This window comes from Phalacrocorax aristotelis, chromosome W (genome assembly GCF_949628215.1).
Source record: "Phalacrocorax aristotelis chromosome W, bGulAri2.1, whole genome shotgun sequence".
Classification (NCBI taxonomy): Eukaryota; Metazoa; Chordata; class Aves; order Suliformes; family Phalacrocoracidae; genus Phalacrocorax; species Phalacrocorax aristotelis.
The window spans coordinates 19,869,982-19,888,392 of record NC_134310.1 but is presented as its reverse complement, the minus strand read 5'-3'; the positions used below and the strand labels follow the sequence as shown (position 1 = coordinate 19,888,392).

The window sequence follows — 18,411 nt, the reverse complement described above, 5'->3', positions numbered from 1 at the left end:
GGCACGAACATGAGGACAACAGATGAGGACAGCAGGCCCTTCACTGCCTGTAGCTGTGCACAGGCACAAGGAAAGAAAGAGGAGGAGGAGAATGCCTAAGCCCTCAGCCCATGGACAGCTCCAGGGAGAAAATGCAGTATCTGGCCCGCCTATATGGCTATGATTTTCCTCTTGCCCTGGTAACATTACTACACTGGGGATCTCCATTGGGCTGGCCACATGAGCAGCCCAGTGAAGGCTATCACTTAGCAGCTTCTTCTCAAAGGTACGCTATTGCTGTGCAGGTAAAGGGCACCACTACCTGTGGTCAGTGTCATCCCATCAATTTCTCCTCTGGGTCCTCCAACTGTCAAACCTCTTCCTCCCAGTGGCAGCTGCAGCCTCCTGTGCCGACTCCCTCAGGCTGTGCCACTCTGGCTGAAAAAGAGGAAGATTTTAGTTTCCTGGACAACCTCTTCCTGAATGCAGTCTCAGAGCTCTCTGACGGAGCTCACCCAACATCAGGAGAGGAGCAAGAGCTGAGCGCTCACTCTGCAATGTCTTGGAAGGGACGGGGATTGTATGGTGAATACCTGAAGCAGGCTGTCTTGGTTTGAGGCGTGGGCCACCAAGGGGAGGAAACTACACCATGCTGATTGTGAAGTACACGTTAAAAATTGCTGTTGGTTTTTGTAGTTTGCCGTACTCTGCAGTGATTAGAGAGGTTTTGCTTAGGAGTTTTGTTATTAAAACACTGGCCTTGAGCGTTATCAGTTACTTGGGTCTTGCATGGAAGCTGTTACTGTACTTCGGGTACCACCTCATGGAGACAATTGGCCAATGGAGACAATACCTCCTCCTCTGAGAGGTTTTTATGGAGGAAATACAGAATGGCACCTTAGCTACCATCTTCTATAATGTCTCCTCCTTCATTACAACAACTTTTCAGTATCTTGAACATCCTTGGGTAGTTAAGAAACATCTGTTGATATTGCTTTGGCAGACTGTTTCAGTTCTGTCTCAGGTTAATAAGCAACTTAAGAATATCATCCAGAGATCTGCCCCAAGGATCTATAGCTATGTGTTGCAGGGTATGCGGGATAGTATGGGCAAATGCCTAAGACAGTGGTGTAAGGGACTAGAAACTTGTCTCAGCAATGTCGGCAGAATGGCTTGATTACCAAGGCTTCACCACGACAGCAACTGAGGCAGTTCTACCCAGCAGGAACCTATATATCTATATCTTGTGATATAATTAATTTAGCCTTAAACTGAATTTCAATTAAAGTTTACAATTTATTGAATAGAGACAAGCAAGCAGCGCTGGATGCACGGGGGATCCTTCCGCCCAACGTGCATCCCGTCATACAAAATTACAGGGTTTATATTCAGTTACTTAATTAATAACAATTAGTAAAAAAAAGCCTAAGTTTACACTCATTGGTCAGTGATAAGCATCCCACTTGCCGTTGGTCAGCCGTAGTTAAATTAGCCACGCTTGCCATGTAGATTAGCCCGCATGCTCTTTACGGGTGTGGGGGGGCAAGTCTTTTTGGTCCTGAATTGGGGCGGTGGTCGCAATCTCCCCCTGCCGGAATTACCTTTCCCCCAGTTTCCATGCTTCAGCACCTTCTGAGCCAAGAAGTTCCCTGTTATCACTACTGGCTGATTTGTGGTCTTCCCTTATCTTGGCACTCTCCTTTGTAGCAGGATGTTTCCACTGTTAGTCCTTGAAGTTCTACTGAATTGTATCCTTTTAGGAGGCTTCTTGTCAATGCAGCATTCATTGCTAATGCCCTCTTGTCTGGCCTAAGCATTATTTATTATCGTGTTAAAATTCTCAGGTGTTAGTTTCTACTCCTAACTAAAATTCTTTCTTAACAATTAACTTAAATCGCCAATCAACGTTCCAACCATTAAGACAGTTAACAAGTCAATTGAACGGCCCTCGGTTACACAAGCACAAACAGAACGGTCAAATGTTAGAGGGTCACACTTCACCCTGTGACTCTAGCATTGTTCCACATTGACACGAATCAGATTAACACATTTTACAATCCCTCATCTTCTTTTCTTTTTATGGCATTGATTCATGTTTTTGTTTCCAATCTAGTCAATACTTGTTGAATTGGTATCAATTTTGGGTCTTCTTTTGTCTTTATTATCATCAAGGAATGAGTTTTCTTTTCCCTTGTTTCTGGATCAACAGGTATTGCAGTTATCTGCATTCCTTGTATAACCGAGTGTATGAGTCTAGTAAAACAGGGTATTAAACATGGAATTATTAACAGTCCTCCACATATCCCCAGTACAGCTATTCCAATTTTAGTAAGCCAATTACCGCCCATAAAGTCCCCCCCTAATCCTCCTAGATTGATTCCATTCCAAGTTTGAACTGGGACGTGTGCGATTTTCTTCATTTCTTTTACAAGTTCATTTACAGCTTTTCCTTCATCATCTATTTCTAAACAACAGTTACTAAGGTTAAATTTTCCACAAACTCCTCCTTCTTGTGCTAGCAAATAATCCAAAGCTAAGCGGTTTTGATACAGAGCAGTTCTCATTTTGGTGTTCTGTTTTGCAATTAATCCAAGTGCATCTCCAGTCTTATTTACAACCATTTCTACCACAGCCTGTAATCTAATTATTCTATTTAGCATATATATTGGGGTCCTATAGCCCCAAGATCCATCCTCTGCCCATGTAGCTGGATCATAATAAGCAATAATCCTCTCCGGAGGCCATTCATTATCTTTCCAATTTCCAATTTGTAAGCTCCGCTTATGACGTTTTTTTCTTAACTCATCAGCCTCAACATACACTGGGACTCCCAGTCGCTCTCCCCGACTTATGGGTAACAGGAAAAAACTGGGTCTTATAGTTCCCAATACACAAGATCCTGTCCAATTCTTTGGCAAATATGCATAAGCCAGTTTTCCACAAATCCAATACAGTCCTTCAGGAGTTGGCCAACCATTTGGTATATTTGTTCCATTGGTCCAATTCTTAGATTGATCATTCATCTCCAGTGGGTTTCCCCACTTATCCCAGTTGTTCTGAGTTTCATTCCATAGGTAACCTCCCTCACACTCTAGATTACCTACTGGTCTTCCATTGTCTTTTAGATTCTGCCAGCAACTCCTTCCAATTATACTTGTCTGAAGCACCCATTGTTGTTTCCTATTACTCTTTCCCATTGTTTTCCAGACTTGGGGGTTACTTATATTGCTCTCCATAGCCTCCCATGGCCATCGTTCACCTTGGTTTGTTCCACCACAAACATAACAATTGGTTACATTCAATGACTTAGCAATGTTTTCAGCAAGATTTACAAATAGATTTTTAGCAACTGTGGGAATTTCATATTTTACTCCTGTTTCCATTTCATGATAAAATGTGTTAAATAACAGTCTATGCTGCACCGATTCTCTTGTCCTTTCTTTTATTTCAATACTAATAACTACACCTGGATCTTCTCCAAGTCCATATATCTTGAGTCCAATTTTGGTTATTTTTTTCTGTTTCCATATTTCCAAATTTATAAGGGTTAAATTTACTAGATTGCAGGTACGGGTTGTACAATTACTGTCTGTTTGCACCCTTGTGATTGAAGCTTGTAAATTCCCACATTGACTATTATATCCCCAGCCTGCAGTATCCCAACATACACAAGACCATCCCCTTCTTCCACACAGGTGTGCTGATTGATATCTCGCTGTTTGACTAGGTACATAATCAGGATTTATTTGACATTGATGTCCACCTGGGCAAATGTATTTCGGTTGCTCACTATAGTACCGTCTCCACAATAAACTCCCGCAATTAGTATCTAGATCATCATCTATAATGTCACATGCATCAAAAATTATCGACACCGATGTGCTCAAATTGGCTATAACTTTACTAGTTCCAATTAGTCTTCCTACTTCCGAATTTGTCTTCATTTCTACCCAATATTGATAAGGGAGTTCTTTTGGATCATAGCATATGGTCCTGTTACCTTCTCTGCATAAAGCATACTGGGTCAGATTATGAATGCAGCTTCCTATTTCCTGGCCTTTACAGTCATAGACAGTATGATATACCAAGGTTTGGGAACTTATTCGTCCCCTTCTAGTGGTTATTACACATTGACGGCAGTTGTTTGTCATTGCCAGGGTTAGGGAACTCACCCCAAGTAGGACTAGAAGAGGTCCGGTAAGGGCCATAGTGATTGGCGGTTGTGGCCCAAAGGGGTTGCAGCCCTTGGCAGACCTTTTCAAACCATAACACTGGTTCCCTATCCGGTCTTGCCCTCTTCCTTAATCTTAAGGGGTGTCCTTTCCTGAGTTCTTAAATGTATTTAAGGAGTGGCTTTTTCCAATTCATATGCTATGTCTCAAAAAAAACAGTGTATACCATGGATAGCCTATTGCTATTCCCAGGAACTAATATTTAACTGATCCATGTTATTGTGTAATTGTCTCCCCTAATAGGTATTCCTTTAGGAGCTTTTCCGTTTACAAATTCTACAGGAGTAATCACAGCAAAATTCCCACAGCAACTTAGCTTATGTTCTTTGATGATGGCTTCTTCAGGTTCGTCTGATGGTTAGCTTAGTTTCTCCGGGTTCAGATGTGACTCTCCACTCCTTCACTGGACCTTTCACTCGCGACACATGTGTCCACCCTTTTTCAGCAGTTCTCACAGCTGTTTCTGTAGTTAATAAAACAAGGAAAGGTCCTTCCCAAAGGGGAGATAGGTTTCTTTCTTTCCATGTTTTTATTAGAACCTTATCTCCTGGTTCTAACTGATGAATTGCAAATACTAAAGGTGGTGTCTGGGCCACCATCCCAATCTCTCTTAACTCTTTTAATCTTTTTCCAATGGTAATTATATATTTTTGGATACTATGATCTTCAATTACATTATTCCCCAAAGGCATCCCTTGAAAGTAGGGCATGCCATATAACATCTCATATGGTGATAATCCAGTCTCACTGTATGGTTTAGTTCTTATATTTAACAGTGCCAATGGTAAGCATTTTGTCCAAGGCATTTGTGTCTCAATCATCAGTTTAGCCAATTGTTGTTTTATTGTTTGATTCATTCTTTCTACCTTCCCCGAACTTTGTGGGTGCCATGGAGTGTGGTATTCCCACTGAATGCCCAATGATTGACATAACAGTTTTATTATTTTGGAAGTAAAGTATGTGCCCTGGTCAGAATCAATGTACTGGATTATCCCATATCTAGGTATCAAATGTTCCAATAAAATTTTTACCACCATCTGTGCTGTAGCCCGTGCTACAGGGTAAGCTTCTACCCATTGTGTCAAATGATCTACTACTACCAATAAATATTTTATTCTCCCTACTTTAGGCAGTTCAGTAACATCTATTTGTACTTTCTCGAAAGGTCTGTAAGCTGTTTTTCTCCCTCCTATTGCCACTTGTCAAAACACTTTTTTATTTACCTTTTGACAAGTTAAGCATCCTTGTGTAATCTGCTTTGCTATTTCAAAAATGCCAATACAGCCAAATTGTTTAAGGAAATGATCGCTTAACGCCTTTGTACCCCAATGTGTTTGAGCATGCAAACGCTCCAATATTTGTCTGGCATAGGCTTTCGGCAGCATTTCTCGCCAGTCGGGCAATGTCCATTTTCCTTGTTCTAACTTAGCCCCTATTTTTTCCAATTTTATCTTTTCTTCAGGGGCAAACTTCTTCTCTTTCTCCTCCTGTGTTTTTTTGCTGATGTCCTCCTGTGTTTGTACTACATTAATTTTAGCGACTTGAGTCCTCAGGGCTGCTTCCTGGGCCTCTTTATCCGCTAAATTATTCCCTCGAGTTCGGTAATCTAATCCCTTTTGGTGTCCTCTCACATGTACCACTGCTATTTCCTTTGGTTCTCTTAATGCTTTTAAAATTTTTACTATTAATTCTTGATGTATTAGATTTCTCCCTTGAGTATTAATTAAGCCTCTTTCTTCCCAAATTTTCCCAAAAGTATGGACGACCTCATACGCGTATTTAGAATCCGTAAATATAGTCCCTCTTTTGCCTTTTAATAATTCCAGGGCCCTACAGAGGGCATACAGCTCACAAGCTTGAGCTGACCATGATGGACTCAGAGGTCCTGACTCTACAAGTTCCAGGTCCTCATTAATTATTGCATATCCTGATTTTCTTTTCCCTTCCACCACTCGGGAGGAACCATCTATAAACAGCACCTCCCCATCTTCCAACTCCATATCCCTTAAATCTGGCCTCACTTTAGTCTGGGCCTCAATTACCTCTAAACAATTATGATGTAATTCCTCCTCTGATGGCTCTGCAAACAAAAATTGTGCTGGATTCTGGGCAGAAGTCACCCTCAATTCTAAGTCAGGGGAGTCTATTAGTATTGCTTCATACTTTAGGATCCGGCTGTCTGTTAACCATTTTTCTGCCTTCTGCTGTAAAACATTTCTGACATTGTGTGGGGTATACACCTTTAAAGGAGCACTAAACGTGATTTTTCGAACTTCCTCTATTAATAAGGCTGTAGCAACCAGAGCTTGGAGGCACGCAGGCCATCCTCTGCTTACTGGATCAAGTAACTTAGAGCAATACCCTACAGGTTTTTTGATTCCTGCCCAGTCTTGAGTAAGAACTCCATATGCTGTCTGGTTTGATGTATTTACAAAAAGATAGAAAGGTTTTTCTAAATCTGGGAGGCTCAATACAGGTGCTTGTATTAATGCCTTTTTTATTTCCTCGAATCTCTGGTCATCTTCTATAAACCACTTGAGTTGGTTATTAGTTAATTTCTCATATAGGAATTTTACCTTTTCAGTATAATTTTCAAGCCACGGTCTACAGTATCCTAATAATCCCAATATTTGTCAAATTTCCTTTTTGGTTTGTGGGGGTCTCAAGGATAGAATCCCAGATATCCTATCAGGATCTAGCTTCTTCCTTCCTTTACTCAACCAATGTCCTAAGTATTTTACTTCCTGTTGTACAAACTGTAGCTTTGATCGGGACACCTTCAATCCCTTCTCCCCCAGAAAATTTAACAATTTAATGGTGGCCTCTCGGGTCCCCTCTTCAGTTTCTCCTGCTACTAATAAATCATCCACATATTGTAATAATTTTACCTCCTTGGGTAATGTAAAATCTTGTAAGATTTTCTCTAAAGTTTGTCCAAATAGATTTGGTGACTCTGTAAATCCCTGTGGTAGTACAGTCCATCTTAATTGTTGTTTTCGTCCTGTTTCAGGGTCCTCCCACTCAAAGGCAAAATAATCTCTGGATTCCTCATCCAGAGGACAGGCCCAAAAAGCATCCTTCAAATCTATTACACTATACCAAGCATATCTAGGAGAAATATGACTCAGTAAAGTGTAAGTATTTGCCGCCACAGGGAACTTGGTGATCGTTCGCTGATTTACAGCTCTTAAATCCTGTAACATCCTGTATGACCCATCCGGTTTCTTTACAGGGAGGATGGGTGTATTATGGGGTGACATACATGGTTCCAAAGTTCCTTTTTCCAAAAGTCTGTCAACTACAGGTTTTAAACCTTTTCGGCCCTCCCTAGGTATAGGATATTGCTTGATTCTAATTGGGCGATAAGGGTCTATCATTTGAACACTTATGGGGTCCATTTCTATCTTTCCAATTTCCCCTTCTTTATACCACACTGAGGGGTTAATGGCTTCTTCGTCTTTTTGTGTTAAAGTGTATAATTTAATCTGCAATTTATCCCCTTTACTCTGAATGTTCAAATTTAACTTCAAAATCAAATCCCTTCCTAATAAATTGTACTCTGCTTCAGGGAGCAAAAGTAAATCATTAAGGCAAATTTTCTTTTCTGTCTCTACTTCTACATCTTTCAAAATAGGTACTTTAAAAGGTTCTCCTTTTGCCCCAACTACAGATATATAGCTCTTCCCTTTTTCTATTCCTTTTGGAAGTTTTTGAATGGTTGATTTCTCGGCTCCTGTATCTACTAAAAATAAAACTTCCTCTTTATGGGGACCAATTAATAATTTTATCAAGGACTCTGTTGATGTTGAAGTCCCCAGAAGATATAGCCCCTGACACCCCTATTCTTCTTTAAACATTCTCTCATCTTGTTCCCGTTTATGGCAGTTCTTCTGAACATGTCCCCTCTTGTTACAGTAGTAACAGATGGGAGTTGTGAATCTCTCTCGGTGAGGTTGTCCCCGGGGTGTCTGCTCTATTCTTTTTTCTCCTTTCTCTCCAGATGGAGTCTTATTTTTCTGACTTTCTCTTACTGCTGCTACAAAAATTTTTGCTTTTGCTTTCTGCTTTTCTTCATCCCTCCTAACAGACTTTCTGGGCTTCCCTAAGTAACTCTTCTAATCCTCTTTCTTGCCAGTCTTCCAGTTTTTCTAGTTTCCTTCTTATATCCCCCCAAGATTTGGCTACGAATTGTGTTCTAAGGAGTGCGGTCCCAGCCACTGTATTCAGATCAATTCCAGAATACATTTGTAAGCTTTTCCTCAACCTCTCTAACCATTCTGTTGGAGATTCGTCTTTCCCTTGTTGTTCATTAAATGCTTTATTAATGTTTTGCCCACGGGGAACCGCTTCCCTTATTCCCTGTATGATTAATGTTCTCAAATCCCTCATATTCTGTCTTCCTTGGGGTTGTTGATGATCCCAGTGGGGATCCACATTTGGCCATTTCTGATCTCCCGGGGGTCCTACCTGATTCTGTCTTTCCCAAATCCTTATTCCAGCTTGTCTAATCATTCCCCTTTCTTCAGCAGTAAATAAGATTCCTAAAATGGACTGTATTTCTTCCCAGGTATAAGTATTGGGGCCTAGGAATTGATCTAGTTTTTCAGCTACTCCGAGGGGATCATCCAATAGAGTCCCCATTTCTTTCTTAAAGTTCCTTACATCTGTGGTATTTAATGGGACTGCCACAAACCCGATGCCTCCCTGATTGCCTCCGAGGGGTACTTCTCGTAAAGGATATAGAGAAGCCCTCTCAGATATAGCAGTCCTACTTCTCGTACATGCAGCCGGTGGTTGATCTAATTCCGGTGCTGTTGGTGGGGGAGGCAGGGATAACGGTGGGACTGGTGGAGGTACTACGGCCACTGGAGGGGAAGCCGCTACCGGAGGTGGATTATTAGGATATGGGGGCGGCGGGTTATCCAGTGGTTCCCATTTATCATCTTTTTCCCTTTCTTTTTCATTTTTATCTCCTTCTTCTTCCTCAAAGTTTTCATCTCTTTAATGTAAGTATTGAGGCTGGAAAAGGACGTGAAGTCCTGAGCCACAATTCTGCATAATCACTTTCCTCCTGACTAAAAGGTTCCTTTGAATTAACATATATATTCAAGGCCTGGCAAATCCAGTCTTCAAAAGATCCAAAAACAGGCCAAAAGACAAGTGGTCTTAAAGGTTCCTTCAGCCATTCAACCATACAATATTGAACCAATTTTAATTTACTTTTTCCTTTTCTGGGGCCCCTTTTATTCCAATTTCTAATCATTATTCCTAATGGACTTTCTGATGGTATGTCTGGTAGTTTGCTCCCTTTCTTCTGGTCCTGGGTCCTCGAATTTGTCTGACCCATCTAGGAATTTTACTGTGGCAATTCCTACAGCCCTTGGTTACCGTTAAGAGTCTTGCAGCGGGTTTAGGACCTATCACCCACCCATGAATCCTATAGGAATCACTTCGGTCTTTCACCGGCCAAGTCCCTCGCGGGAGATTGGAACCACGGTTAGAAGACCTCCACAATTACTTCGGAACTAGGTTCCGTCTCAGTCACACTCTTACACACACAGGCAACTGAATCCCACCCAACCAAACGGTATACTGCCTAAATACTTATGACTCCGTCGTCTTCGTTTGGATCTTCGCGCACAGAATTACGGGCAAAACAAACTGCTGCAGCCGGCAAAGGAGCTTATAAAAATTAAATTCTATGCTTGTCCCTGTTTGGGTTCAGGATGGCGTTAGCCCTGACCCAACCTGACCAGGAGCCACCAAATGGTGGGGCGCCGCTCCTAGATCAAGTCAGAATTCAGGAACTAAGACCATCCCGGACGAGCCCCCAATTGTTATAATTAATTTAGCCTTAAACGGAATTTCAATTAAAGTTTACAATTTATTGAATAGAGACAAGCAAGCAGCGCTGGATGCACGGGGGATCCTTCCGCCCAACGTGCATCCCGTCATACAAAATTACAGGGTTTATATTCAGTTACTTAATTAATAACAACTAGTAAAAAAAAGCCTAAGTTTACACTCATTGGTCAGTGATAAGCATCCCACTTGCCGTTGGTCAGCCGTAGTTAAATTAGCCACGCTTGCCATGTAGATTAGCCCGCATGCTCTTTACGGGTGTGGGGGGGCAAGTCTTTTTGGTCCTGAATTGGGGCGGTGGTCGCAATCTCCCCCTGCCGGAATTACCTTTCCCCCAGTTTCCATGCTTCAGCACCTTCTGAGCCAAGAAGTTCCCTGTTATCACTACTGGCTGATTTGTGGTCTTCCCTTATCTTGGCACTCTCCTTTGTAGCAGGATGTTTCCACTGTTAGTCCTTGAAGTTCTACTGAATTGTATCTTTTTAGGAGGCTTCTTGTCAATGCAGCATTCATTGCTAATGCCCTCTTGTCTGGCCTAAGCATTATTTATTATCTTGTTAAAATTCTCAGGTGTTAGTTTCTACTCCTAACTAAAATTCTTTCTTAACAATTAACTTAACAAATCGCCAATCAACATTCCAACCATTAAGACAGTTAACAAGTCAATTGAACGGCCCTCGGTTACACAAGCACAAACAGAACGGTCAAATGTTAGAGGGTCACACTTCACCCTGTGACTCTAGCATTGTTCCACATTGACACGAATCAGATGAACACATTTTACATTGTTTTCTGGGAGCACAGAGGACCAGTCCTCTGCACGTGCGCCTGGCCCCAGGGTCATCTTACGACATATGGGAGGAGGGCTTGGACCCCCTGGAACCCTCTGGAACTGTCGAGCACCCTCCAGTGACAATACTGCGCAGCGCCCCACTGCCGAGTGGGAGATGTGCCCATGCAAACCGGCTCATTGACTATGCAACGGGACAATGCTATAAAAGGCAGAACCAGCAGAGACCAGTTGGAACGTTCCCCCACCGGACTGAAGATACATCGGACTGATGGGATGCTGCAGATCCATGGCGGTAGCTATTGTAACTCTCTGTCTCTCTTTTTCCTTTTTTTTTCCTCTTTCTCTCCTTTTCTCTTGTGAACTTGTTGGCGGCCAAATAAAGTGACTTGGCACTTGACTCCATTTCGAGTCTTAATTTTGTTCCCGAGAATACAACAAACCTGGTCACGATAACATATCCAATTGAACATCACTCAGAAGTTAAGCCCAGCCGCCCCTAGCCACCCAGAATTTTCTGAGGTTGGTTAGAAAGCAAGGAGGCTCAACTTCTGCCAAATTGTGCAACCCAACAGTGGATTGTGACATTTTTAAATTGGCATCATGGACAGGATTCTCAGAGAACAGAAAGTGCACAACTAAGGTGTGGCCTCCTGAGGGTGAAAAGGGGAAAAGTGGATAACATTAAGGTGTGACCCTCTCAGGACAATAGAGCCCCTTTGTATTAGGTAAGTAGCCGCTTAGAAAGCTATAGCTGCCTTTGTGCTAAGCGCAATTAAGGTGTGACCTCTTGAGGGTGAAAAGGGGAAAAGCGGATAGTGGCATTAAGGTGTGACCCTCTCAGGACTGTACAGCCCCTTTGTGTTAGGTAAAATGGCCACTCAGAAGGCAGTTAACGCTCACGATTATGTCTCCTCACCAGCAGCAGGGATAGACAAGCTATATGATCTTTTGGAGGCACACCGATCTCGCCCCTCACCTCAGGGACAAGATTGGGCAAAAAAACATTGGTTTCAACCGCAGAGTGTAGTAGACAGGATAAGGGTACTGCAGAAGGAAGCTAGGGTTAGATCGGGGAAAGGAAAAGCTGTAATTTGCGCAGTACTTGGAGCGAGTCTGGCAGCAGCGGTGGAAGACAGGAAGCAGAGGCTTTGTCAAGCCAATGTCACAATAGACTCACTGCAGATGGTCATAAAGTCACTGCAGAAACAATTGGAGGAAAACAAGCGATTGTTGCAGGAGGAGAGAAATCAAAATGCCATACTGAAGGAGGAATTGAGGGATCAACTTTTGAGGGAAGCAGATACACTGGCGGAGGTAGAGATGAAATTTTCAGAGAAAGGGATACGGCACATTTACCCTCAGGGAGACTTGCAGAAGGCAAGGGAAACTGTAGAAAGCCTCCCTCACATGTATCCACTGGTTAAAACAGAGTACTTGTATGAGGACAATAACGATGACCGTCCTCAAGTTCTCACCAAAGAAGTCCCATTTACAGCAACTGAACTAGCAAAGTTGAAAAAAGACTTTGCAAGAACTCCGAAGGAATCGGAGACAGAATACGTGTGGAGAGTGTCCCTGTCAGGGGGGGATGGAATTTTGTTGTCGGAGAAAGAAGCAGAAGGATATTGGGGTCCGGGTGTGTTTTTAACTACAGGTAATCGCCGAGCCCCATGGTCATTAACCCAGAGGGATGCGTATTGGGCCGGAGGGCTGAACCCTTTAGAGAGGGGAGATCCCCTTGCCATAACAGGTACGGTGGATCAGTTAGTGGAAAGTGTACAGAAAGCGGCCTGTCTCCAAATGATGTATGATCGGGAGCTCAAGCCCAACCAGGGTTCCCCGGTGATGATGCCTGTAGACCCAGAGAGGATGATTCCCCTGATCCGGGGACTCCCTGAAACCCATTGGGATCCAATTACAGGGGAAAATTCAAAATACTTCTGAAGGAGAAAGGACTACGGCCACTCTAGAAGGGATAATAACCCCTGACCATGGGCGGCCGGGAAGGAAAGTGTGGACGTGGGGGGAGGTAGTGCAGGAATTAATTAATTTTGGGAGAAAATATGGCCCTGTTGGTGGATCGTTTCAAAAAACCAAACAAGGGTTGTACGGTCTGCAGAGCAAGTTAATAGTCGGCCGCTGTCAATTGGGAAGGGCCAGGATTTGAGGCCACTCTGCAACAATCATCCCGGGAGAGAGAGACCCCTAAGTCGACAGGGGTTATGGCATCTAGGGCTTCAGAAGGACATTCCTCGAGACCTGATGGATGGACTCCCAACCCAAAAATTGGAAAAACTTGTAGAGAAATGGTCAGGGAAGAAGGCCACTCTCGCATTAGTTCCCAATGCTCCACCCCTGATAGATCTTGAGGGGGAGCTGACTAGGGAAAAGGTGGAAAACTAGACCCTCCGTTCCCCGAAGGTGAGGAGGGAAGCAGAGGATGGATGTTTGTGAGACAACTCACCGTGAATGTAAGAGGGGATTTATTAATCACAGTAGCTGTAGGGCCAAGGAAAAGACAGGTAATTTTTCTAATTGATACTGGGGCACAAAGCACCGCACTGATGCAGACCGAAGCAGAACGGTGTGCGATCTCTATCCCATCTAGAAATCTAATTATCTTAAATGCACTGGGAAAAACACAGTCAATGCCTATGACTTCAGTGACGCTATGGTTCCCAGGAGGGGAAGCCCCCATCAATACCATGGTAGCCATAGGACCTTTTAGGCATAGATGTGTTGAAGGGAAGGCAGTGGTATGACACCCAGGGGAACTCGTGGTCTTTTGGAATCCCCCAGATCAGGCAATTAACTGAAACATCTCGGGCGGAGGTGTGCCTATTGCAAACGGCACCTGCCCTTCCCCCCTCCAAGATTACCAATGTGAAACCCTATCCATTACCGCTAGGAGCCAGGGAAGGGATAGCCCCAGTAATTGAGGATCTCAAACAGCGGGGAATTTTAGTGTTTACCCACTCCCCGTACAATTCACCAGTGTGGCCAGTACTCAAACCTAATGGAAAATGGCGACTGACCATTGACTATCGGCGACTGAATGCAAACACTGGCCCCCTGACCGCGGCTGCACCCAACATAGCCGAATTAATTGCAACCATTCAAGAACAGGCCCACCCTATCTTAGCAACCATTGATGTGAAGGACATGTCTTTTATGGTTCCACTCCAGGAGTGTGATCAAGATCAATTTGCTTTTACCTTGGAAGGACAACAGTATACTTTTACCCATTTGCCTCAGGGATATAAACACTCGCCTACCTTGGCCCACCATGCCCTAGCACAGGAATTGGCAGCAACCCCATCAGAAAGAGAGGTCAAAGTCTATCAGTATATTGATGACATACTAATAGGAGGACATACCATAGCTTTGGTGCAGACTATGCATGACAGAATTATTAATCGTCTGGAAGGAATAGGCCTTCAAATACCCAAAGAAAAAAATACAAGCCCCTGCCAGTGAAGTTAAGTTTCTGGGCATCTGGTGGAAAGGAGGGTCAGTCTGTATTCCTTGGGACACCCTCTCAGCGTTAGATCAGGTAAAAATTCCGGAAAGTAAAAAGGAGCTGCAACACACCTTGGGATTATTGGTCTTTTGGAGAAAGCATATCCCTAACTTTGCAATAATTGCACGTCCCTCCTTATATGGGTCTTTTGGAGAAAGCATATCCCTAACTTTGCAATAATTGCACGTCCCTCCTTATATGACCTGTTGCGAAAGAGGGCGATTTGAAAATGGACTCCAGCTCACGATGAGGCATTGCAGCTTTTGGTGTTTGAAGCAAGCACCTGTGCTGGTTTTGGCTGAGAAGGGGTTAATTCTCCTCACTGTGGGGGTCGGCTACCTTTCCAGCTTCCCGCGCTCTGCCGCGTGGCGGGGGGGGGGCTGGGAGGGGCAGGGCCATGGTGGGGGCGGCTGACCCCGACTGGCCAATGGCATGTTCATTCTGTACCATGTGACACCATGACCAGTATATTGAGGAGAGGCAGTTTGCGGCTCGGGAGCAGCGCGGCGTCGGGTCGGCAGGCGGTGAGCGGCTGTGTCGCGTACGGTTTGTTTTGGCGGTTCGTTTCCCCCCCTCCCCTCCCTTACTCCCTACCCCAGGGCTTTGCACCTCTCGTTGTTCTCCTTTACATTGCATTTCTGTTGTTGTCTCTTTTAATTTTAATTATTAAACTGTTCTTATCCCAACCCACGAATGTTACCCTTCTGATTCTCTCCCCATCTACCGGTAGGGGAGTGAGCGAGCGACTGTGTGGGGTTCAGCTGCCGGCTAAACCACGACAGTCATTTTGGCGCCCAATGTGGGGCTCAAGGTTTGGAGATAATAACAGCTGCTGGTCACAGCACCATGTTGTCATTTTTGCATTTGGTGTTAAAGATCGGTGTTGGTTTGTTTGGTCTGCTGTGTTCTGCTGTGATTAGTAACGTTTTGCCTACAAGATTTGTTATACAAACACTCGTTTTCAGCTTTATCTGGTATTTGGGGTTTTTGCTGAAACCGTTACTGTACTTTGGATACCACCTTGTTGAGGCAATTAGCAATTATACCTCCTCCTCACAGAGATTTTATATGGAGGAAATACAGAATGGTATCTTTGCAACTTTGCTCTGTGATGTCTCTGCCTCTATTACAACAACGTTTTTATATCTTGAACATCCTTGGGTGGTTAAGGTGCGCTTATTGTTAGTTTTTGGGCATGTTGTTTTGGTTTTGACTAAGCAACTTAAGAATATCACCCAGAAATCTGCCCCAAGGCTTGATAGTTACGAGTGGCAGGGCATGTGGGATAGCATGGGCAAATACCTAGGGCAGTGGGCACCCCCAGTGTTTTGGAGTTTCACCCCCGAACAAGTGCAGAATCCTAAAAAACTAGTAGAATATTTGGAGAAAGTATGTTGTTACGCTGGGAACTCCAGAGAGACACAGATAACTGCAAGATGCTGGGGCCTGGCCCATGCATACCGAGCCCTGCTCTATAGTATTCAGTGCCCCCAGGGGGAAGAGAATGTCTCTGGATTGAAATGCAAAGTGACTGGCACTGTAGACACTCCAGCCCTGAGGACAGGCACTGCAGCCATTCAAACCCCCACGACAAGTACTGGAGCTGGCTCAGAAAATAAACCCGTACGAGTATCAGTTGCCCCCATACACAAGACGAAATATTGGAAACGGACGTCAACTCGTTTAGAACGAGATGATGAAAAAGCAGGGCCATCACGGGGAGAGGAGGAAGAAGTCATAAATGAAATAGAGACCACCCGATCCCTGTCCTTGAGTGAGTTGCGAGATATGCGAAAAGATTATAGCCATTGTTCAGGTGAGCACATTGTCACCTGGCTGCTTTGATGCTGGCATAATGGGGCCAGTAGCCTGGAACTAGAGGGAAAAGAAGCCAAACAATTGGGATCCCTTTCTGGGGAAGGGGGCGTTGACAAAGCAATTGGGAAAAAAACACAAGCCCTCAGCCTCTGGAGGCGACTCCTGTCCGGAGTGAAGGAAAGGTATCCCTTCAAAGAAGATGTTACATATCGCCCAGGAAAATGGACAACTATGGAGAAAGGCATCCAGTATCTAAGGGAATTAGCCGTGCTTGAGGTGATTTATGGTGACCTGGACGATCAACGGTCATCCAAAGATCCAGATGAAGCCTGGTGCACACGACCTGTGTGGCGGAAGTTTGTATGGAGCGCACCATCTTCGCATGCAAACTCATTGGCAGTAATGTCCTGGAGAGAGGACGAGGCACCAGCGGTGGCAGAGGTGATTGATAGACTCCGGGATTACGAAACAAATATCTCTTCCTCGCTTGTCTCTGCTGTGGAGAAACTGTCCCGGGAGTTCCAGCAATTCAAAGAAGATATGTCCTACTCCCCACCTCGACAGAGTAGTGTCTCAGCTGTTAGGAATAAGCGTCCTTTGGCTCAAAGAAGGGGATACACACCACGGGCCACCCTATGGTTCTACCTGCGTGACCACGGAGAGGACATGATGAGGTGGGATGGCAGGCCTACTTCGACCCTACAGGCACGAGTACATGAACTGCAAGGAAGAACAGTCACTCAGGGAGGCTCTTTCAGGAAAGCTGCTGCTCCAGTTTCCAGTAAGCAAGTCCCCAGACAGAGGAGTAGAAGTGGAGATTTTATTTCTAAGTGTAATAGAGGGACTCCTGATTCACATTTACAGGAAGTGAGTTGTGACTGCCATGATCAGGACTAGAGGGGCCCTGCCTCTAGCCAGGTGGAAGAAAGGGATAACCGGGCTTACTGTACTGTGTGGATCCGATGGCCTGGCACATCCGACCCACAGGACTATAAAGTTTTAGTGGACACCGGCGCACAGTGCACCTTAATGCCATCAAACTATGTAGTGGCAGAACCCATCAGCAGTGCTGGAGTGACAGGGGGATCCCAAGAGCTAACTGTATTGGAGGCCAATGTGAGCCTAACCAGGAATGAGTGGCAAAAGCACCCCATTGTGACTGGCCCAGAGGCTCCATTCATCCTTGGCATAGACTATCTATCTCAGGAGAGGGTATTTCAAGGACCTGAAAGGGTACAAGTGGGCTTTTGGTGTAGCTGCCTTGGAGATGGAGGAAACTAAACAGCTGTCTGCCTTGCCTGGCCTCTCGAAGGACCCTTCTGTTGTGGGGTTGCTGAAGGTCAAAGAACAACAGGTGCCAATCGCCACCACAACAGTGCACCGGCGGCAATATCGCACCAACAGAGACTCTCTGATCCCCATCCATAAACTCATTCAACAACTGAGGAGCCAAGGAGTCATCAGTAATACCCACTCACCCTTTAACAGTCCCATATGGCCAGTGCGGAAGTCTGATGGAGAATGGAGGCTAACAGTAGACTATCGTCACCTGCATGAAGTCACTCTACCGTTGAGTGATGCTGTGACGGACATGCTTGAACTTCAATACGAACAGGAGTCAAAGGCAGCCAAGTGGTATGCCACAATTGATATCGCTAATGTGTTTTTCTCCATCTCTTTGGCAGCAGAGTGCAGGCCATAGTTTGCTTTCACTTGGAGGGGCATCCAGTACACCTGGAATCGACTGCCCCAGGGGTGGAAACACAGCCCTACCATTTGCCATGGACTGATTCAGACTGTACTGGAACAGGGAGAAGCTACAGAACACCTTCAATACATTGATGACATCATTGTGTGGGGCAACACAGCAGAAGTTGTTTTTGAGAAAGGAGAGAAAATAGTCAATCCTTCTGAAGGCCAACTTTGCCATAAAACAAAGTAAGGTGAAGGGACCCACACAAGAGAAACAGTTCTTAGGAATCAAATGGCAAGATGGTCGTCGTCAGATTCCACTGGATGTGATCAACAAAATAGCAGCCATGTCTCCACCAACTAGCAAAAAGGAAACACAAGCTTTCTTGGGCGTTGTGGGTTTTTGGAGAATGCATATTCCAAATTACAGTCTGATCGTAAGCCCTCTCTATCAAGTGACCCATAAGAAGAATGATTTCAAATGGGGCCCTGAGCAATGACAAGCCTTTGAACAG

The 18,411-nt window shown here is 44.4% G+C and overlaps 1 protein-coding gene across 1 annotated transcript; it reads left to right on the top strand.

Moving 5' to 3' along the window:
• The first annotated feature begins 11,736 nt into the window (after window positions 1-11,736).
• Window positions 11,737-13,033, top strand: LOC142049748 (uncharacterized). Its single transcript, XM_075077681.1, is given in 2 exon segments — window positions 11,737-12,761; window positions 12,763-13,033. Coding segments are annotated over 2 exon segments (1,296 nt in total).
• Window positions 13,034-18,411: the final 5,378 nt, after the last annotated feature.